General features: G+C 40.9%; 1 protein-coding gene across 1 annotated transcript in view; it reads left to right on the forward strand.

Moving 5' to 3' along the window:
- The window catches only part of CDC123 (cell division cycle 123), a 38,129-nt gene that overhangs the window by 10,684 nt on the left and 4,541 nt on the right, over positions 1 to 22,904 (forward strand). The window contains exons 7-11 of the mRNA XM_021384379.1: positions 5,386 to 5,434; positions 7,409 to 7,484; positions 10,414 to 10,536; positions 15,056 to 15,084; positions 21,303 to 21,431. Coding sequence (XP_021240054.1) covers positions 5,386 to 5,434; positions 7,409 to 7,484; positions 10,414 to 10,536; positions 15,056 to 15,084; positions 21,303 to 21,431 — 406 coding nt within the window. The remainder of the gene's footprint in view (positions 1 to 5,385; positions 5,435 to 7,408; positions 7,485 to 10,413; positions 10,537 to 15,055; positions 15,085 to 21,302; positions 21,432 to 22,904) is intronic.

Here is a 22,904-nt window from a genome sequence, read left to right on the forward strand (position 1 = left end):
TATATCTAACCTACAACAGTATGAGGCGGAGAGGAGGAGACTGAGAAAGAGGGGAGAAGATGTTGAAGTGATAAGACAGTTTGAAAAGTATGTTAGACTGGGGAAACAGTGGGAAGCACTAAAAATTTAAAGGTCTGGGACCGTAGGGAATGAAAGTGGTAAGGGAGATGCCATCTGCATTTCAGAGTTGAGTGCACAGTGTCTCAGGTGCCTTACTAAGGAGCTTTTCTTCATGATTTCCACTGATGGGAGGTCAGGCTGCTTGGCCTGGTAACCCTTGGAGCAAACTGTCCTCAGGACGAGCACTAATGTGATCTTTGTTGTAACTGCTCATAGGGCTGGAAGTATCTTGTGGGTCTGAAACTGTCTGTACACTTTGTATCAAGTCCTTTGTGAATATCTGTTTTTTTTTTTTTTTTGTATTCTACTGTCCTCACACGTAAAGAAATTGAGCAAAAATTACCCCAAGCTCCTTGGTGAATGCTGGTTTGGTTAACCTCATTCTAATGAGTTTGGGACACAATCAAGTATTTAGAAAGCACTGTGTGATTTTAAAAGTTGTGGCAACTAGGCTTGCGTGTGTGTGCGGTTTAGTGCTTTTAGGTTATGCCATTTATATGGTAGAAAGCATTGGGATTGCAATTGGTGTGTTTGCTCTCAGGGTTTTTATCTCATATCAGGCCAGGTTAGTGCCTCAGCTATTCACCTTGCCCTTTGCAGACAGCACTGACTTACAGAGGAGGCAGTGAATGCATTCTAGTTCCTATGCTGTGAAATTTCACAGTGTGGGTGTTAACTCAAGCCATCAGTAACTTCACCTTCGATTCGCACCAGACTAAAAGCAGCGTTGGCTGAGCAGCCTGTAGCAGGTATGTTCTCTTCTGCTGATCCTGCTGGGGGAGAAGTAACCTGCAGCAGAAAAGCAGTACCTCAAATTGCACCAGTTCAGTCCATTTGCACTCCTCTTCCAGAGTGCTAAAATAGAATGCACAGTTGGATAACGCAACTCAGCTAGCGGGTGGCAGATAAGCCAACCTTGAGATGTGATTGTCGCCTTATCTCAAGCTTAAGGTGAAGTTTCGTTTGAGAAGCATTTTGTTTATTGCCCTTCCTGTAAAGTCTAATGTGAATTTGAGTGGAAAAGGTCCTTACAACAGGGTGAACATCACACGTGTAAAAACGCTTTGGTTTCTGTGTATCCTGTGAGTGCGCTGTGCTCAAATGAGGCACAAATTATTGTCCGGTCTGTGCATGGTATTTCTAAATTGCCAAGTTATTAATACAAAATGTCCCCATCTGAACACAGAAATGATTATTGCTGAGTTACAAAGGTGGGCTTAATTATGCTATTGATTAGCTGCCAGCTCCCTAGTCCTTAGCAAGCAGAAACTAGAAGTGCAGTTGGCATAAGGACCTAAGTGCTGAACAAACAAAAACTGAAAACGTAATGTATCTAAATCCCTTGGAAGGGCTGATCAGAGGGTGGGGGGTGGATAAAAGCACTATATTTCTACTTTTTTCATTAGCGTTTGGTGTGGTCTAAAAGTTTCTTGGCCTGCATAATTAACAACTGAGATTTTGTTTACTTTTTTTTTCCTGTCCAGTGGTATTAACTTAAAAATACGCTTCCTGGTTGCGGTACAGAAAAGACTTTACAATGGCAAGTTGAAGATCTGTTTCTTAATGCAACGTTGCCAGTGATGTGGGACTTAAAGCACTTTTGCTGCCTCTTTCCTCTCCCATTTCCTGTCTGCTTCTCTGATATTGATCTGTCTGTTGTTCAGGTCAGGGAAATGCCCTTGCTGCAATTCTCAACTGTCTCCAGTTCTGAGGAAATTTCTGCTATGCAATACCTCGACACAAACCATTAAAAACATGGCCTTACTGCAGATACGCTGAATGTGACTAGATAAGCTTTGACTGTTGAAATGTTTGCATTCTCTCGTCATGCTGACACTTGTTTGGTTTAAAAGCTCAGAATGAGTTAACTTGCCTCTTGGAACAGACATAAATTAGCAAAGACTTGAGAGCAGCGTACTCGTTAACACAGTCATTGTTTCTGCTTCAAGTAAGCACTACATTTTACTTCGCTGAGTTCACAGAAAACTTGCGGGTGGTGCGGTCCTTAACTTTCCAGTTTTTAATGTAGGCTTTCAAGAACTTAACGTGGTTATGAGACAGAAGAAATCCCTTTCTAACTGGGATTTCTGTGAAGCAATTAACACTCCTCTTTTGAACAAAAGGTCTATAGTACATGAGCAAGAAAACTATTATTAGAACGTTTGGGCTACGTGTTGTTAAAAGCGAATACCCACCCTGCGGCTGACAGAAACAGTAGCACTAGTTTTAATGATAGGGTCACGCCCTTTGAAAGATAAGCTTGTTGTCACTAATAAGCCGAATATAAACCTTGGAAATTTTGCTGAACTTCAGGGATTGTTCCTGTTCTGCAGGGCAGTGCTGAGCGTTTTAGATCTGCAGGTGTCACTGTTGGGATGGATGTTGAACCTCACAGCATTTTTGCGGTTATTAAACAACTGGAAAAACATCAGTAGAGATGATATCTGAAGTTCAGCCTTGGTCAAAAGCTACCTCATGCAAAAGATGTTCTCCGCAGGTACTGCCCTTTGGCCCGGGCAGGAGCAGGTGAAACAGCTCCCAGAGGAATCACGGTGTTCTCTGGTTGAGCTGGATGTTCATGAAATGAGTAACTTATGAGTGACGAAATGCCTGACTCAGAGAAAGTCAAATATGACACTGCTGACACTAAACTTGATTTATTCAACCAGAAAGTATGGTTTTTGCTTTTTAGTGGGAAATTGTAAGGCTTTTTTTTTCTGATGTGCAGGGCTAACAGCCTGTGTTCCCCTGACAGAACATAGGAGGCAGCGCTGGCTCGTGAAGAAGTGACTTGGCAATCAGGGTACCCTTTTTGCAAGGACAGTACCTGTTGCTTAAGACTTGAATATAACCTATTACAAGATAAACAGTTCCATATGAGGTGATGTTGAATATGAGGCCTTTGACGTTTTCTTTTCTTGAGGTTTTGCTCACATGCCCATTTTTTCCTAGCAATTTGCAGTGCAGGTAGTACAAGATTCAGTAGTGTCTGTATTTCCTATTTGCTTGTAGTCCTTAAAGCTGAATATTTCTTGCTGTTAGAAATTTATCTTTGATTTTTTTATTAAGGTTTTAAATTAAACAAGGAGGCATTGTCAGCAGAACTGTCTGGTACAAAGGGATTCTGACAGTTCTCATTATATTTGTAATTGTTTATTCTGTGGATAGTAATCTCAGTTCATAGCTCTCATAGCAAGATGGATACTGAAGATTTTACAAACCTTCTTAAATCATTTTTCTCAGTGTTGCATGCTGAACTGCACAACAGCTTCATTTAATGTGTCCTGTTGTCAAGTATATGCATTTAGAGATTAGCATGCATTTGCTGCTTTAAAAAGACCTTGATCCTTCTCTTGTTGACATTTAAGTCTGTAAACAAGCTGTTGACCACAACACAAGGTCTATAAACAGCGGAGTTTAGTTCCTTCCTGCTTACTAACAAATTTCAAAGGTTTCAGAAAAGGGAGCTGGCCTCTCTTTCAGTTTTGCAGTCCTCAAGTCTCTCATGCTCCTTCAGTTGGCTCCAAACCTGAAGAGGATGCAGTTGAAAGAAACCCTGCTTAGCCTTCTGCCTCTAATATTGAGAAGGTTCTGTGTAATGGGTAAATTCAGCTGTGTCCAGACAGCTAATGCTGGAACAAGTTGCTAAAAAATACAAAAATACAAAAGAACAGAGAGTATCTTCTCCCCATGTAGCCTCCACCCGAAATATTTGAGTGTTGAGCAAGGGATAGTTTTGTCTTTTTTTTTTTTAAGGCTGTTTTTTGACAGCTGGAAAAGACTGCATCTAACTGAAATGGAGCACATTATAGATACCCCAATCTCCAACGTGGATTTATCTGAAGGGTAATGCAGGTCCTAACGTGCAAGGACTGCAGAACACCGTGTGTTGGGCTTCAGCTGCCTTTTTGTCTGTAGTTTATGAGTATTTTGGTATGTGGGGAATATTTTTCTTGAGCACGGTAAGCAGATATGATTGCAAAGGGGGAGTTTTGAGGATAACAAAACTGCAAGCTCTCAGGAGTGTTTCTATTGCCTCGACAGATCTTAAATGGCTAGAAATATAAACTGTAGCTGTTATCTGTTTACATAGGCTTGCAGATATGTGGTCTCTTTGGTTACTTTACATTTGGAAAGCATGCTCTTCTCTGTGTAGCGAATATTAAAGCCTAAACTAAAAATTTATTTCTTCTGGCAGCGTACTGAGAAAGCTCTTCCGAGAGCCCTTAGCTTCAGATTGAAGGCTGGGCAGCACGATGCTTTGCCTACTAAGAGTAAAGGCATTAGGCAGCCACATCTTACGGTGCGCTGCTTAGAGGAGAGATGCTAGCAATCCAGAAGTCTTAAGTACAGTGCCGAAGTGAGACAGGAGAAATGTTGCCATTTGAGACTGTTGCTGAGTAGTGACCCTTTACACAGTTCTGAGCATCAAAGTAGTTTGTTGTCAGGGAGTACGTTTGGATGGAAGATTTATGTTCTTTTGTAATGATTCCTGTAACTTTCAAAGGGAATTATCAAGACCTGCTGTATAACAGCAAAAATGTACGTAGAAGTTGTCTTGGATATAACTGTCTCCATTCTGGGTAGTTCCTGGATGGTGGCACAGAGAGTGAGCTGCTCACAAGGGACAAAACCCTGACATCTGCTTGCGGTTATGGAAATGGTTTTGTTTGTTTTCACTCTCAGGAGATTTCTAAGAGTATTTCTTAAGGCTCTTAATTTAGTAAAACACCATGCTGTGGAATCAGTAGTGTTGAGTAGCACTGCTTTGCATCTCCTGTTCATAGAAATGAAAATAATCCTGAACTGCTGCAAGGCACGGTGATGTGTCTCAGTTATCCAGTTTAGGAAGTTAAACGTTAACAATCTAATCAAGTTTCATTGCAGCATGTTTTCCCTAGTGCTTTTAATGTTTATTTCGTGCTTTGAGGATCCAGTTATGCCTACATATCAATAAAGACAAAAGGAGCAGCGCTGTTGATTCAAGCGAAAGACTCAACATTGAATGAGCACTCACATTTTAGCCAAGTTCCTGTCCAATTTTAGGCTCTTCCAAACTTCACTACATCAAAAAAAGGTGACTGTTTATAATTGTGGAAAGCAGTTGTTCTGTTTTGTCTTTTTGACACACTGAAATTACTTGCTTTATCTATCTTAGAGGTAATTTAGCTGTGGTTTTGGAATTAACATTTTGGGGTTATTTTTCCTCACTATGCCTAGAATCCTGTATCTAAAAGCATATTTTGATGCCTGTGACTTTTCCAGATTTATTCACTGTACTGATGATTCCCCTGATCCTTCCTTGAACTATGAGGTAAGACTTTCTGTATGATTTCTAGGTTAACCTAAGTGAATTGCTTGTGGGCAGGCTGCCACTTGTGCTTGAGTATGTGCCCAAAAATATTTTTTTGGTTTGTTTTGTGTTGCTTGGGCAGTGTGGGGAAGTGTGGTTAAGAACTGGAGTCACTAGGAGTTCATTTAGCTGTGGGTCAGAGCCAAGCTGAAATTCAGATGTTTGAAGCTTCCTTGCAGCTTTCTCTATTGTCTGTCAGGTTTTGCCAGAAGGTGAAGTTCACTAGCTGAGAGTCGTATATTCCCTAAAACACGCTTCTTGGGAACGTCACGGCTGAGGTTACTAAGAGAAGCTAGCTGTAGTGGCTGGGGTTTGTAGCTGTTTACTAAGAACTGAGATGGTCTATATTATCTCATTAGATGTGCTTTCTGCTGGTTTAAAATATTTAGTTAGTGACTCGGATATTGCATTAAACAGTTCTTGTGGTGCTGTCAGTTTTATGATAGCATCTAGTTATGTCTCTAATAATTTTTATGTAAGTACAGCTTTTTGTCATCATCCCGTGGGCTTAAAAGGGCTTTCAGAAAGTGCACGAGCACTGTTTTGAAGTGCTGTCTTAATGGGCTTTAGCGATACGGAAGAGAGTTTCATGTTTACATTGTAGTTAGGAGCATCACCTTTGGTTACTGATTTTTATACTGCAGCTGATAGTGCTTGGAGTTTCCAGTACCGACGAGCAGTAACTGAGGCCCTTGAAAGAATGGATGCATCTGAGTGCTTCAACTTAGGAAAAACAGAAACTTGATAAAATGTCAGAGAGATGCTTTAGTTACCAGGCATTCTCTCCTATTCATGATAATAGTTTGGTTACGATTTTGATCCCGTGTCCTTATTTTAACCAGTTTGTGCTTTCAGAGGCATCACAGAATTCTGCTTGGGTGTATACCGGAATAGAGGCTGATTTGGTTAAATTTAATTCTGCTCATCAGCTCTTTTGACTAGAGAGCAGCTTTCTGTCTACTCCATGGCAGATTTATTGTGTTGTACAGTGGGTGGTTTTTGTTTTCCATGCTTTATCATTAATGAAACTTAGAAGTTGTTTCATAAATAATTTCATGTTTAAATTCTGTACAAAGTGGAAGAGAGAATAATTAAGGTAGGAGGGGCCTCCTTGGTGCTCTAGTTCATTCTCATGCTGAGAGCCAGGTAAGCTGTGAGATAAAATCGGGTTGTATGGTGTGCTGTCAAATGTGGTCATGGAAACCTCAGTGGATGGAGGCTGTTCCTCCCCTCTGAGGGGGCTATTGAGATGCTGGACTGTCCTCGTGGTGAAAAAGTTTTTTCCTGTGACCAGTCTGAACTTTCTTCTTTCAACTTACAACTTCTCATCCTCCCGTGAAGGACCTGGTGACCATCAGATGTAGTCAGTGCTAGTGGCCTATTTCTGACCAGTCGCAGAGGGCATTCATAAATAAATGTAAGAGCTATGTTCAAGGGTCTTTAAATGTGGAGCCCCTGACGTATATATTGACATAGCGTGCTCCAAACATGTAATTATGCGAAGAGGTGGCAAGTATTGAATTGTTTTCTGAGCATCAGTGTTTAAATACTTTGGCCTTCCGAAAAGGAGGCTCTAAATTGGGAAATCATTGCCTACTAAGATAATTTTTATTTTTACATTTTGATCATGTATAAACTAATACTAAGTCAAATTGCTTTTGAGTATTTCCTAAGATAATTATATGAACTGATCTCGTGGGTGGCAATCCTGCCCATGGCAGCAGGATCTTTAAGATCCCTTCCAATCCAAGCCATTCCATGATTGTATGAACTGCAGGTTAAGATGGTTTTGTTGTCTTGTATCAGAATTAACATCAGAGATCGTCTTACTATTGCAGCAAAACTGTTGAAAGATCTAGAAGATGTACCTGTTTAAAAAAAAAAAAAAAGTTACCCTTCTGAAATAATATTTTGTCTCTTGTTTTCCCTTTTTAGCTCGTTCTTCGCAAATGGTGTGAACTAATTCCTGGTGCAGAATTCAGATGCTTTGTCAAGGAAAACAAGCTTATAGGTGAGAATTATCTTAGAGATTAAATTATTAGATCTTAGAATTTTCTCTGGTTACTTGAATCAGTGCTGAATCTGAAGACACTTCTTCCTTATCACGCTCATTTGGGGAATTAATGTTTTTCTTCTGTCTGTAATTTAAAATGTGGCATGCCAATTTTCTCTCTCCTCAGTCTTTAAAAGCCTGATGACATAGTAAGCCCGATATTACAGTAGGAATATTCTTGGTTCTAATTGTTAATTCAGAAACTTCGCCCAAAGGCTGTTTTTTAAGGAATTCCTTTATATTCAGGAAAGAATTTAATCATACCCAACCTGCAGAACGAATTCAGAGGCAGTTGGTTGTTATGTTGATAAAATGTGACCGCACTTGGATGTTAAGTGCAGAAAGTTGTGGAGGTCAGAATACATCCAGAGGTGTACCATGTGTCTGAATTCAAATTATATTCTGTATATTCCTCTAGATATATTGACTAGCCTAGACATCTACTACACAGGTGCTTGAACTGAGAGGTTTAATTTCAGCCATAGTACCATCCTGGAGTTAGAATTCCTTTTCAATGTGGGCTACCATGGAATCTTTAAAGATGAACAGAAATGAAAATGGCATAGGATTGGACCACATGATGGTCCTTAGCAAGAACCATTCTGCTTGAACTCTTCTAACAAGGAAGTGTTGTAGCAGTGATGTAGCAAAGATGTAATCCAGAATTTATAGGAAAGGAAGTGATTTTTTTTCCTCCAAAATAAAAGCAAGTTTGTTCACTTTTTGTCTCATACCTACGTATTCACAAGCACCAAGATGGCACCAATCAAAGTGATGTGTCCAGGATTCCTCATGATGATATAGCGGTGAAGGGATATCTAGTCCTCGTTGTTTCTCCTGGCATCTTCTCAGCACAGTTACTACATGCTAGTACAGCATGTGCCTTTTTGTACCTGTTAGGAGCTGTCAACAATTTCTCTCCATCCTATCCCACCTTAGCCGATTGCTAGGAATTTACTTCCCATCCTTTGTCTCTTGATCAGGGTGTTCTACGAACTGCATGAAGATTTTTTGGGACCCGCTAATCTGGGTGCTGTTAGCATGTACCATTCTGTTCTCCTTTCATTTGATTGTTACTTCTAGTGATTCCATACTCATTTTCACATTCTCCGTCCATTAATGCCAATCGCAGGCTTTATTGCACTTCCTTGTAACAGAGTTTATTTTGCTAATAGCTGAGATTGTCCATTAATCCTGTATAACTTAATGGTATTGATGTAACTTCCTGAAAGAGGAAGAGCTGAATCCTGTCCTGTTAAGTGATTCTATGATGCTGTTCATCCTGGAGAAAAGAAGGCTGCGAGGTGAGCTGATAGCAGCCTTTCAGTATCTGAAGGGGAGCAACAGGAAAGAAAGGGACAGACTGTTTAGCAGGGTCTGTGGTGACAGAACAAGGAGAAATGGCTTCAAGCTTAAAGATAGTAAATTTAGGTTAGATATACGGAAAAAGTCTTTTACAGTGAGTTTGGTGGGGCACTGGTACAGGTTGCCCAGAGAGGTGGTGGGTGCCCCATCCCTGGAGACATTCAGGCTGAATGGGGCTCTGAGCACCTGATCTGGCTGTAGATGTCCCTGTTCATTGTAGGGGAGTTGGACTAGATGACCTTTAAAGGTCCCTTCCAACTTAAATGATTCTATGATTCTAAGTGCTACTAGAACACAACTGCCAGTGATAGGCATCACTGTAATAACTTCTAAAACATTTGAACAGAGATCTATTACAGAATGAGTATGTGCGCATAATATATATGCTTGAGAGAGAGAGAGTGATATTTACTTTCAAATACCCCAAGGCATTTGTACTCTGGCTAATTAAACATTCTGCACATTTCATTACTAAGTTTTGAAACCTGAAGAATTTACCAGTATGGGTTTTTTAGCAAGCATGCCAACTGCATTTCCTCAGACTCTTCCAAGTTCTTTTCACAATATGTTCCCATGTTCTTAAAATTAATGAGCCAATCAGTCAAGCTAAGGCGTGATAGTTGCAAAGTGTAGTGAATGCTTTTCCAGTTAGACATCTGCATCCCCTGCAATGCCACCATCTCTTGCTTTTTCTTTTTAGACATAAGATTTGCGGTGGTATTAATAACGCAAAGTTCCACTGACAACATAAACTTTATATGAACTTCTTTAAAGAGCACATCTTTGGAGGTGGTCAGCATTGTCCTAAACTCAGACTTAGTCTCTTAGACATAAACTATCATCTTGTTTTCAAACAAATGCCTGAAACTGAGTGCTTGTGATGTAGTTGGGATAATTTATCTAATGTCAGAGATGGAAGAAAGCTCTCAAGATGGGCTCAAAGATACTAGATTGTGTGTCATTTTGTTGACTCTAGGATTTAAGGTTTCAACTCTAGTGTCTTATCAAACAGGTACGTTTTATTCCATGCTTAGTGAGTAGGTTAAATGAGAATCTTTATGGTACATTCAATTCTGTCGTCTTTGCTAATTGGCAAACCTGGCCTCTCCCCCTTTCATTTCACTCTTCCAAATTGAAGTGCTGAACAAAAGGTTTTTCACCAGAATAAACATGGTGAATAAAACTGAAAGGACAAGACAACAGCTGGAAATTTAAACACAGGCAAAGATTACTTCTGAAACTCACTTAAAAATAGTGAGAGTGTGTGTATATAAAATGAGGTTCAGAAAACATAGGGCATAACTGTACAAGGAGAACGTTTGTAATGGCAGGGCTTCCAGTACTGGAAAATAAAACCAAACAGCAAGTCATTGTTAATGGTTGAAACCTGGGAGAACCTTGTCTTTTGAAATAGAGATGATAATGTGTGTACTCTGACAGCTGTGTTCTCTGTGGTTGTTTTTTGTATTGGTTTGTTTTTTCGTGTGTCTGAAGCTCTTCATAATCAACATTTTTTTGACAGGTATATCACAGAGGGACTACACTCAATACTATGACCATATCTCTAAGCAGCATGAGGAGATCTGCAGGTCAATACAGGAGTTTTTCAAGAAACACATACAGTACAAATTCTTGGATGAAGACTGTAAGTATCTTAAGACTTCAGTTAGAAAAGAGATCATAGGGAGGGAAGGAGGGTGTTGATGGAGGTTTTTAAGGACATTCTGCACTCATATTCGCAAAGACTTAAAACCAAAAGTTCTTTCTGTTTGTTTGCTTGCTGTTTATTTTCTTTAAAGGTTTTTTTTCCCCCTTATGCTTGTTTCTAAATAAGAAAAAATCAGCATCTGAGTAACGGGGTAAGAAATGCTTAACAAAAGGCGTTCAATAGTAAGGAAAAATACTTATAAAGATCTTTTATGCTAAATATTGGTGTATACTCTGAAGAAAAGATCTGGAAGTTTATTTTCAAGAGCTCATAGATCGATATTCTGATAGAAATTTCTACAGCATTTTATCTGCATTTATCCCCAGGGTTGGTGCTGGGGCCTGTCCTCTTCAATATCTTTATTGATGACCTGGATGAGGGCGTTGAGAGCACTCTCAGTAAGTTTGCAGACGACACCAAGCTGGCAGGAAGTGTCGATCTGCCTGGGGGTAGCAAGGCCTTACAGAGAGATCTGCACAGGCTGGATCTCTGGGCTGAAGCCAGCGGGATGAGGTTCAACAAGACCAAGTGCCGGGTCCTGCACTTCGGCTGCCACAACCCCAGGCAATGCTACAGGCTTGGGGCAGAGTGGCTGGAAGGTTGTGTGGAGGAAACGGACCTGGGGGTGTTGGTCGATCCTCAGCTGAGCATGAGCCAGCAGTGTGCCCAGGTGGCCAAGAAGGCCAAGGGCATCCTGGCTTGTATCAGAAATAGTGTTGCCAGTAGGAGCAGGGAAGTCATTGTCCCTCTGTACTCAGCACTGGTGAGGCCCCACCTCAAGTACTGTGTCCAGTTTTGGGCCCCTCACTGCAAGAGAGACACTGAGGCCCTGGAGCTTGTTCAGAGGAGGGCGACGAAGCTGGTGAGGGGTCTGGAGCACAGGCCTTATGAGGAGCGGCTGAGGGAGCTGGGATTGTTCAGTCTGGAGAAGAGGAGGCTCAGGGGAGACCTCATCGCTCTCTATAACTACCTGAAGGGAGGTTGTAGTGAGCTGGGGGTCGGCCTCTTCTCTCTTGTAACTAGTGACAGGACGAGGGGGAATGGCTTCAAGTTGCGCCGGGGAGATTTAGGCTGGACATTAGGAAATACTACTTTTCTGAAAGAGTGGTCAGGCGCTGGAACAGGCTGCCCAGGGAGGTGGTTGAGTCACCGTCCCTGGAGGTGTTCAAGAAACGTTTAGATATAGCGCTGAGAGACATGGTTTAGAGGGCTTATTGGTGGTAGGTGGATGGTTGGACTGGATGATCTTGTAGGTCTTTTCCAACCTAGCTAATTCTATGATCTGCTCATACTTTTTAATGGTATTTGATGAGATTCTACTACACCTAAGCAACCTAATTAAATTGTCTCAGTTTGTAAATATGAAGTCCTTTACAATTTTTATCAGAAATAATCTCACTAAACCATGTCAGGAAACTAAGATAGTGTTTTGTTGTGATGTGTGATCAGGAGAGGTGAAAAACAAGATGAAGAAACTTAAATTGCTCTGGCACGGACCAACCCTCAATTCAGTAAAACACATACACATACACATAAGAATTGTCTGTCAGTTGTATTGTCTTTCATACAAGTTTGACTGCTCAACCATTAAGTAAGCTTTGAGCATGGTTACTAATTTTGCTGAGTAACCACGGCACTCAAACAGATCTGTTCTGTCTGACTTTCTAAAAGGATTCCGTTTAATGCCAGTCTTTTTTTTAATTGACATTTTAAAAAATGTGGCTCTGCATGGTTCCTTTATTTCAGTCTGAATATAATACATATAATTATTATGCTAATTTATCAGATCTGTAGCCCTAACATTTTGAAGTAAAATCAATCATACAGATCTGACATTGTGATTACTGTTTTAATTTTCCTCTGTGTTCCAACATAATTTCAGCCTGTATGTAGTCAGCTGATAGATAAAAATTCAGGACACTATTTTTAGAAATGGATGCCAAGATTTCAGTTCTGAAACTGCTGCCTGGTGAACTGAAAGATCTGAAGTGGTATCCAATGTAAAGTAGGTTAAACTGTGCTGTCCAAATTACCTTCTAGGGAAAGGAGGGTTCAGGGTCGCCTTCTGGGATGGAGATTTGTTAACCTTTTGGTCTTGGGCACTGAATGTGGGTAACCCATCCTGCTGCAGTGAACTGCCATACAGAAAACGTTTTCTGCAGTCTTTTTTCTCCCATACCTTCCCCACGCCCAACCATATCCCTCAATTCACTGTCTAGCAGCATATGTGTTGTTAACAAAGAAAGTCTGCATTTGTTTGCCTTCAGAAGGGAAGGTATTGTGGCTCTTTCCCTGACTCCTTGCTTCGTTGGGGCTTTCAGCGCTGTTTGCTCTGCTTTTTCCAGTTGGTCTGTTAGTATTTCCAGATGGAAGAATTGAGTCAGAACAGCTGAAGCACTGCAGAGTTGGAGCCGTAAGATAACAGATGGGCAAATGCATTTTAAATAATTTTAAATGGTGCTAGAACCTTCTAAAATCCTTTCGTAAGAGCCCAGTGAAAACTGTCCTCCAGAGGTATTGATACTTGCCATAGAGCCACACCTTCACTTGCCCTCAGTTCTGAGCAATTGCAGGTAAAGTTTTACTCCAGTCTCACTGGCACAGGTGGTCCCTAAAGAACACTTCAAGTTTTCCTCTCTGTTCCCTGTTTGTCAGCGTCCTAAATTAATCACCAATGTGAAATCAGTCTTAATGGAGTTGTAAATCCCACTCAGCCTCAGTGATTAACGATCACTGCTGCCATAGGCTTGCTCCAAGCTGACAGGCATTGTTTTATAATGAAACTCAGATGAAAAAGTTTTCCGTTGTACACAGTGCAAGCAACAAGTTCAGCTGAACAGCTGTGGAAGAAATCTAGGGCTGCTGTGCTTATCCTGGCATTGGTGACTTAGCCACTGAGGGCTTGTCTTGCTGAGAAAATCACAGGACTTAATTCTAGAGCGTCATTTTAAATTGATGTAACTGAGCTTGTGCAAAAAGCTGTAGATTTTTAAGCCTTATGGTCAAAAACAATGACGTGACTGGTTCTGGCCCTGAGTTTTGTGTTAGTGCAGCCAGCTTTGCACAAAGCATGAGCTTAAGCTTCTGAGTGGCTTTACATGCGTGGACATGATCTATCAACTTGTCTGCTATTGACAGGCAGCTTCCTGAGGAGCTGCTGGGGCTCAAGTGTTCTTCAGTCATATCCTGAGTTTAGTTTATCTTATGTGGATTGGGAAATCTCTTAGTTAGCTGAAATATTCCCTTCCTCATTAGTGAAGGAAGCGTTTGTCTGAGTTTTTTTCTAATCCTGGCTTTTCTTTCCTCTGCTGAACTGGTACAATTTCTGCATGCAGTCGTGCCTGAATGCTTGTCTGTAGATTTTTCCATAGAAAGACAAATCAAAGGTTTGCTTAACAATACAGAACAGAAGCTAATAGATAGAAGCATGTACAAAGATTCATGCTTAATTAACCAATGGGAGTGGCAACAATGTAACTACGCAAGGCAGCTTGACTTAAATCACTGAGTAGCAGATACTCTCTGAAGGAGCTGTTGATAACAGTAGGTGTGCAGTGTGTGCTCTGTTACTTTAAACATAGCCCTTTCAGTGCCTCATCCTCAGCATGCCCACTGACCCCTTTGTTCCTACAACCTGCTTGTCTTGTTGTCTGCTGAAGTCCTAACCTTTTTGAAGCAAGAACTTTCGTTAAACGTTTGTGTGATGTCTAGCACAGTGGAGTCCTATCCTTCCATGAAATGTCTCAGTTCTGCTGTAAAATAAACAGCAGTAATATAGGTGATAAGCTTTTCCCTGTACAACGAGTTTATCTGATGATATCCGTTGGGAGGAAAAATGAACAAAACGAACCAGAATTAAACAAAAAAGCCCAGCAGACACTCTATCAGTGTATTAACAATAGTTCTCGAAAATGTTCAACTTCCTCTTGAAAATTAACCTAATTCTGGCTTGCAGTTCTTTAGATGTATTGACTTTGCCAATTGTTTAGTGTACACGAGTATCTATTTAGAATCACAGAATGTCTTGGGTTGGAAGGAACCTCATGGATCATCGAGTTCCACCCTCCCTGCCACAGGCAGGTTTGCAAACCGATAGATCATGTACAGGATCAGGCTGCCCAGGGCCCTATCCAGCCCGGTCCTGAACACCCCCAGGGGTGGGACATACACAGCCTCTCTGGGCAGCCTGTTCCAGCACTTCAACATCCTCTCAGAGAAAAACTTCTCTCTGACATCTAATCTGAATCTCCCCTCCTTTCATTTAAAACCATTTCCACTTGTATTATCATTATCTGTCCATGTAAAAAGTTGATTTCCCTCCTGTTTATAATCTCCCTTTAAATATTGAAAGGCTATAATGAGATCTCCCTGCAGCTTTCTCTTCTCCAGAAGAGTTTTAGTCATCTTCTGTGGAACTGTATCTTTCAAGGTTAACTTTTTTTTCTCTCTTTTTCAGTTGTTTTTGATGTGTACCGAGACAGCAGGGTAAGTGAACAACAGATTTGTTTATTTCATAGTAATTAATCATTTGTTGTGTAGAAACTATATCTGAAGCCCTATAGAGAGGAATCAGAGTATAGCTTCATCTTCCTAAAGTTGGTCCCAGCAAAAAAAAATAAGCTATCTGGCTTTATCATTCTGTTCCTGTATTTCTTTTCAGTGTTTGATGCTGTCAATGAGAGGAAAGGGATAGGGTTATGTCTTTGCCAGTGATGTAATCATTCAGTAAATATCTTCTTCCAGGCAAGTAGCTTGTCTTCACATAACTTTGGCTTTAGGTACAGTTCTGTCTGAATTTGTGTCTAGAGGAGGGCCATGAAGGTGATCAGAGGGCTGGAGCACCTCTCCTGCGAAGAAAAGCTGAGAGAGTTGGCCTTGAACAGCCTGAAGAAGAGAAGGCTCCAGAGAGACTTCTTTATGGCCTTCCAGTAATTGGAAGGAACTTAGAAACAGGAGGGACTCAGACTTTTTAAACAGTCTGCTAGTGATAGAACAAGAGGGAATGTCTTTAAAGTTAGATGTTAGGAAGATATTCTTTACTCAGAGGTTGGTGAGGCACTGGCACAGGCTGCCTGGAGAAGCTGTGGATGCCCCATCCCTGGAGGTGCTCAAGGCCAGGCTGGATGGGGCCCTGGGCAGCCTGAGCTGGTGGATGGCAACCCTGTTTGCAGCAGGGCTTGGAACTAGATGGTCTTTAGGGTTCCTTCTAACTCAAGGCATTCTATGGTTCTCTGAATTGCATTCTACTGAAGGCATTTTAGTTGTGTTTTTTAAGATGGATAATATTGTGCAATATCACTAAAGGGGGGATGTGCCATATCACCAGTGGGACGGAATGCCATTCAGAGGGACCTAGACAGACTTGAGCAGTGGGCCCAAGAGAACCTTGTGAGGTTCAACAAATCCAAATGCAAGATCTTGCACTTGGGTTGAAGCAATCCTCACTACCAATACAAGCTAGGGGATGAAAGGATCAAGCACAGCCCTGCTGAGAAAGACCTGGGGGCATGGGTGGGGGTGGCAAGATGGACATGAGCCAGCAATGTGCCATCACAGCCCAGAAAGCCAACTGTATCCTGGGCTACATCAAAAGAAGTGCGGCCAGCAGGTCGAGGGAGGTGATTTTGACCCTCTACTCTGTGCTGGTGTGGCCTCACCTCGAGTACTGTGTGCGGATGTGGAGTCCTTGGTACAGCAGAGACATGGACCTGTTGGAGCGCGTCCAGAGGAGGGCCTCAAAAATGATCCAAGGGATGGAACACTTCTCCTATGAAGACAGGCTGAGAGAGCTGGGGCTTTTCAGCCTCGAGATGAGAACACTATGAGGTGACCTGAGAGCGGCCTTTCAGTGTCTAAAGAGGAGCTACAGGAAAGAAGGGGAGAGACTCTTCAGCAGGGTCTGCGGTGGTAGAGCAATGGGAATTGGTTTCAAGCTCAAAGAGAACAGATTTAGGTTAGATGTACGGAAGAAGTTTTTTACAGTGAGGGTGGTGAGGCACTGGCACAGGTTGCCCAGAGATGTGGTGGATGCCCCATCCCTGGTGACTTTCCCTGGCAGCCTGATCTAGCTGTGCATGTCCCTGTTCATTGCAGGGGAGTTGGACTAGATGACCTTTAAAGGTCTCTTCCAATTCTAAGGATTCTGTGATAAATAGTTTAAGTGAAGCACTGCTCTCTCAATACAGTGCCTACTGTAGGTGCTTTTGACAGAAATGTATCTGAACGTTCAGCCAGAATTAGCAGGATATTTCAAAAAATGAGGAGGATGATGTTTTGCTCACTAAAAGAAATTCTGTAGATTCTTAGCAGTTTTTCTTCCAAAAATCATCCCTATGGCATCTGAACTCATTAGAGTTAATCATTTCTTCAGAAGCTGAAAAATAATAACTCTTACTCTAGGGTACAAAGGAATGATCATCGAAAGAGTATACGATTGTTGTATGCCCAATTTGAAGCAGATGGAAGCTATTTTTTTTCTTTTCAGATTGTTCCAGCTGTGGTTCTGAGTGCTCAGCAAGTCAGAACACTGAACATCCAGATAGTGACAGAATGGGGAGAAATGTCCCATCCTAACTTCAGATGTTAGCTGCCTTCACTTCTCCTAGTGTCAACGGAGAGAAATAGGTCACGCAAACTGTGCTCTAACAGCACATATATATTGTCTTAAAGAAATCCACAACTAAAAAATCCAAAAGCTGATTTTAGGAATGACATCCAGTCAGTGAGTTAAGTTAGGAGTATTTGTAGTAAGTCCTTACACAAACATTGAATTTTGCTGAAGTATTTTGTAATTGTGTAATAGTAAATCAAGCCGTAGTTTCAGAAACAGAAACAAAATGGGTATATATGTCATGTGGAAGGTTACTGTATTGTTACTCTGCACAGCTTTCACTGGAAGTACCTAAAATCAGGCTGCAGGCTAAAAACAACCATGCTGAATGGCAGTGAAACTTACCTGCCTGGACTCGGATCATTTGACTTGAGGATGCTGTCAGACAAAACAAGGAGCAGTGCTTCAGCATCTAACCAAGTCCTGCTTTTGGGTACTCTGCCTCGCAGCTGAAGTGTGAAGACAGTTTATTTAAGTAAGAGGCTTCAGCCTCAGTGATCTCAAATGAACAGTGTTTCTTCATCTGTCAGGATAAAATATATCTGTTTGTAGATAACTCTCTGTGCCTTCTACCCTCGGGTCTTGTAAACTGCCAGATAATCCTTTGTGTGTCAAATCCTCCTCCTTTCACACATACTTCTGTGGTTTGCAACTGTATTATTCATTGCTCCCTTTGTATGTGAGATATAGGCAGCAAAAGAATACAGAGTGTTGCTGAGTCTGATTAATTTCCAGAGCCCATGCTCTTCCTCAGGCGGGTTGCATGGCAACCTCACCTACAGAATGAGAGAAATGTCCAATGTCTGCTTATTTTAAATGCTTTCAACTCTTAAAATATTCAGCTTGGAGAAGCTTGTTTCCTTACTGTGGCTGTGAAAGAGAGCAAACCACTCCACATGCTTTCTGTGGTTACTTGAGAGGCTGCAGAGTAGCCTGCCACAGGTCTGGCTCATTGAGTTGGAGGATGGCAGTGCCCTGGTTCGAGAGCAAACTTCTCTATGTCTGACCTTTTGTTTTTCTCTCTCTTCACCGAGCTCTTCTGAGCTAGCACCTGGTTTGGCAGGTGCTCCTTCTTTTAAGGAAGAAATGCTGTCATACAGTCTTCAAAGCTGGATGATCAGGAGACCTAGCCCTGGAGAGGTCATGTTGGAGGGCTCGTAGCCTGTTTTCATTAGGATGCGCTCTTTTTTGTGAAACAGCTGGCAAGCCTGAGATTCAGCTCTGCTGTTGTTCCTGGTGTATCTCTTACAAGGCCTACACCTTGTAAGCATGTTCAAGACAAGTCACTGTGTTATGGAAGATCAGTGCAAAGCTCCAGACCACTGCAAATTCACAACTCTTCTTGTTTATATGCAAACCTGCGCTAGCATCTCTCTGCCTCGTGAGCATTGTCACTGTGCTTGCAGGTGCAGCTGGAGCTAGGGAAATGTAACAGTTTGGTTTGCATTTTATCTTTTAACTTCCTTTAAACAGTCTTTGTCATAATCATTTCCTTTCAGCAGCATGCTGCTAAATGCTTTAGTAAAATAAAACGTGAAGCTGTCATGATATCTAAGGGTTCCTGTTTTAGGATAAGGGGAAAAATGTTACGTAATACACATTTTTTTCCTATCCAGATATGAACAGTCTTGCTCTCATATGATAAAGATTACTAATGCCAGAAGACTGCAGACAAATAGCTTTACTACTGCTCTTTAGATACACTGTGTGTATCACTTTAAACAATATTTAAATCATAAAATTCGAAGTAAAGACTTGAATGAGTATTTAATCTTGAGAAAATATGATTCAGTTGTGCACCCAGAGCCAAATACATTCCCTTTAATGAAACCCGAGAAAGGACATTTAGTTTGTTTGCCACTTTTCATCAATTTGCAAGTGATGGAGCTCAGTGTAGATTTCAGATGGTCTCGAGGTGTTGTAGATGGAGCACCTCTGTCTGCAGAGAGGGAGAAATGCTGCTAGGGTGCTCGCAGAAACCAGATGCTGCTTTCAGTGGGCAAAACCATTTTTCAGTTTTTTCTCAGGTACATCGCTTCCCTAAGGAAACAATCTTGAATTCCTGTTTTTTTTTTTTTTTTTTTTTTTTTTTTTTTTTTAAAAAAAAGATGTTTCATGTATCTTGGGGTGAGGAAGAGGCTCTGAGAAAGCCTTTCATGGGGAAATCCTTTATGGAGCGTAAACACTTCTGATGCACGGAAAGATTCTCTGAACTGCAGAATGAACTTTGCCAGCCATTGCTTCTGTGTATGATTAAATTGGTTCATTAGCTTGTTTTTCTAGAGTGACAGAATGAATCTACATTTCAGATTCCTTCTCCTGATGCCTTGGAGCTAATGAGATGTCCCCATTAGCAAAAATAAAACATTGCTTATAATGAGAATTTGTGACTGTGTTTCTGGGAGGGACAGAGATAGAAAATGATAGCAAAACTTGCCCTTTTTTGCTGTCTGTGGTGATAGTGTCAATTTTGGTTCAGAGGTTTTGCAATTTAGCCATGCGCTTATTCACTCTCCCGAAACAAGTAAGAAACAGTTCAGGTCTGTGTCCTTGCAGTTCCCAGCTTCTTTTGTAGCTGTATGGTTTTAGCACTGCTGTTGTAGCTCACTGGCTTTTAAAACTTGCTTTGGGACAGCTGTATCCCATTGATCTACCCTGAGAGAGGGAGCCCTGTGAGGGCCTGTACGCAGCCAGGTTGCTGTGTTGGCACAGTTCCCACTTACAAGAAATATCGCTGGTTTCATCTGCGGTGGGACTTCCCCAACCTGCGTTAGTAACCCAGTATAGATGGTTTTTAGCCTCTAGCATTTCTCTGCTGTTGCATGGGTTTCTATTCGTTTCTTTCTCTACAGCACTTGAGCTTCTGTGAGTGTGGTGTAGGCAGTGTGGGTGGAAGTCTCCATGTTACTCTACGACTGAAGGCTTCAAAGGAATCTATGTGTTAGAAAACAGATGGCTGTAGTATAAATCGTTAAAGATACTTTGAAGTTTGCAGCAAGATAGGAAGGATCTTTTAAAGACAGAAGATCATTCAGGAAGGAGAGGGAGCAAAAGAAAGCCAAGTAAGTTTTTAGTAGCTGTACAGTTCCCAGGTGTGGTTTCCAGTTCCAGTTGGTCTTTAATAAACACACTAAATCCTTTCAATCCCACTGATGATTCAAAAATCTTTGTTTGATAGATCTGATCTCTTCTGTATGCGGTAGGTGTTTTGCTAGTTCTTAGTACCAGCTGTATTCCTATTTCATTATAAAGTTTTTGTTTTATTTGGTGACACTTCCTTGGGTAAGAAGAGGTGCAGTTTCAGCACAGGGCTATCTTGAGTTGGCTCAAGGAATGCAAGTCCTTTCTTGCTCCTTGGCAGACTTCTCTTACCTTTAATAAGTCATGTTAGTCTCTCTGCTTACATTCTTCGGTTGTAGAACAGGCATGCTCTTGTGCACACGACCAGAACTGTTTGACATGTGAATATGTAAAAGATAAGGCAGGAGAAATTAGTCTGGGCTACTAAGGGTTATATTAAAAATGCCCTTTAGGTTTTTTCTAATCTATATCTACACACCATCTTTCAGCTTTTGTGATCTGCACAAGCATACTGCAGACCTTGCTCTTTATTTTTACAATCCCTTCTGAGAACAAGAACAGCAATCCTTGTAAGCTGCTGAATGTATAGGAGTGCTGTGGTGACTTCTGATGGAAAGCAAAATACCCGGTTTTTATTTCTTTATACTTCTTTTTTCTCTTCCTTGTTCTTGCTGTCCAGGGATCATGGAGGACTTCTGCGGTTTCACTCTTGCATAGAACTGCACCTTGTGTAGAGCTGAATTCAGTTTATTTGAGCTCTGTCTGATCTTCTGCCTAAAATAATAATAGTAATAATAAAAACATTAAGTCAGAGCTTGCTGTGTTTTAAAACTATTTGTCTAATATAAAGTACATTACAATATTTTCAGTGTGTAACAACAGATGCTTTCAGTTTTGACATCTTTTTTTGTCTCTAAAGACCAGGCATATTATAGTAGTATAAGTGCATGTGTGTTCTGGTTTTATTTAAAATTATATGACTTGTTTTAATTCTTCTGCTGTTACGTTGCAGGGTAAGATTTGGTTAATAGATTTTAATCCATTTGGAGAAGTAACAGACTCGCTGCTGTTTACGTGGGATGAACTGACCTCTGGGAGAAATTTGAAAGGTGACCAGAGTGAAGGGGAAGCAACAGAACAGGTACAGCTCTGCTGCTAGGGAAGCTGGCTAGCAAACCCAGAAGGCATTATGGCCTCTGATTCTTCTTTTTCATAACTGAATTATGGTGCAAATCCCATTGATGTAAATGGATGTCCTCAGCTCTTGAAATGTAAACTCTTTCTAAGTAGAATCAATCTATCTTTTTGACAGTAGTTAATCTCAGTAAGTAGCACCTGCTGGAGTTCAATGCCTACAGGGAATTTGTACTTCAAACCATACAAGCCCATATTGTAATTTTGACCTCACTGTGAAGAAGATGCCCTGAAACTTGCTTTTACTCAGTTCTAATGCATCTTAAATTTCTTCCACTCTTTTCAATTTATTTTAAAATCTATTCCTTTTCTGATTATTTGCTTGAAGTTCTACATTGTTTCTGGTATCTATCATATGATGTCCCCAAGTTCCAGATTTATGTTTGGTGGGAGACAAGAAGCAGCTTAACTTCTGAGTTCTCCTCATATTGAATACCCTCAGGGAAGCTTTGTCCTTTGTTTGGTCTCCCTGGTCTTGCAGAGCAAAGCTTTTCTACCCCTATTGCAAGCTGCATTCCCTGTGTAAAATGAATAATTTCTCGTTAATTTGGAGAGAGGAAGAGTCTTTTATTTGTTCTCCAACTTGTTCCTTGTTGCGTGACTGAGATGAGTCCTCACATCTAAATGCATTCTTGAGTGGCTGGATAGAAGAGATAAAGTAGCGTGTTACTTGATCTTATGAAGTACTTGATATTTGTCTGAGAGATGACTAGTCAGATACTGTGGGCTTCTCTTTGTAACTGTAACTGCAGTGACATTATTGAGCTTACTTGTACTTTGCTTTAGTTCCATCACCATTTTCATAACACATTGAAAGGGAAATAAACTGTACTGTTTTCTCATGGTGCATGAAATCCAGCAAACTCTTCTGCTAAAAGCTACGTTTCCTTTGTTAAAGCACATTCCCAGTTCCAGCTTCCCATGGAGCACTTGAATTTTGTTTTGTGGATTTATTTCTCTGGGTTCCGAATGCTTTACGTAATTTCTCTGGTGTAAGCCTGAATGAAAAGTAGAATGACTGTTCTTCATGCATCAGCTTGAATCTGGTCATAGAATCTGTTGTAAAGTTACTGAACTTTTAAAATGAAGTTACTCACTGCCATGAAATTAGCAATTGTATTGCTTGTCAGTTCTCAAGTATCTTAAATATATAATACATTAAAGTGAAATTTATATCAAGTTAAACCTGTTGCTGGAATTGAGAGTTTAGAGGTGCTTTTGAGTGTTTTATAGAGGTATTTTTACCTTCAGTGAATAAGTTGGTCAGAAAGCTTAGATCATAGTTTTGATAATACAAGCAAGGGTTTAAAGAAGGAACCTATGAAGACAGGCTTAGAGATATTATTGTAAAGTTTTTCTTCATACACATAGTCACATGGATTTCCTGATAGCTCCATTGCTATGGCACCATTATAAATAT

This window comes from Numida meleagris, chromosome 1 (genome assembly GCF_002078875.1).
Source record: "Numida meleagris isolate 19003 breed g44 Domestic line chromosome 1, NumMel1.0, whole genome shotgun sequence".
NCBI lineage: Eukaryota > Metazoa > Chordata > Aves > Galliformes > Numididae > Numida > Numida meleagris.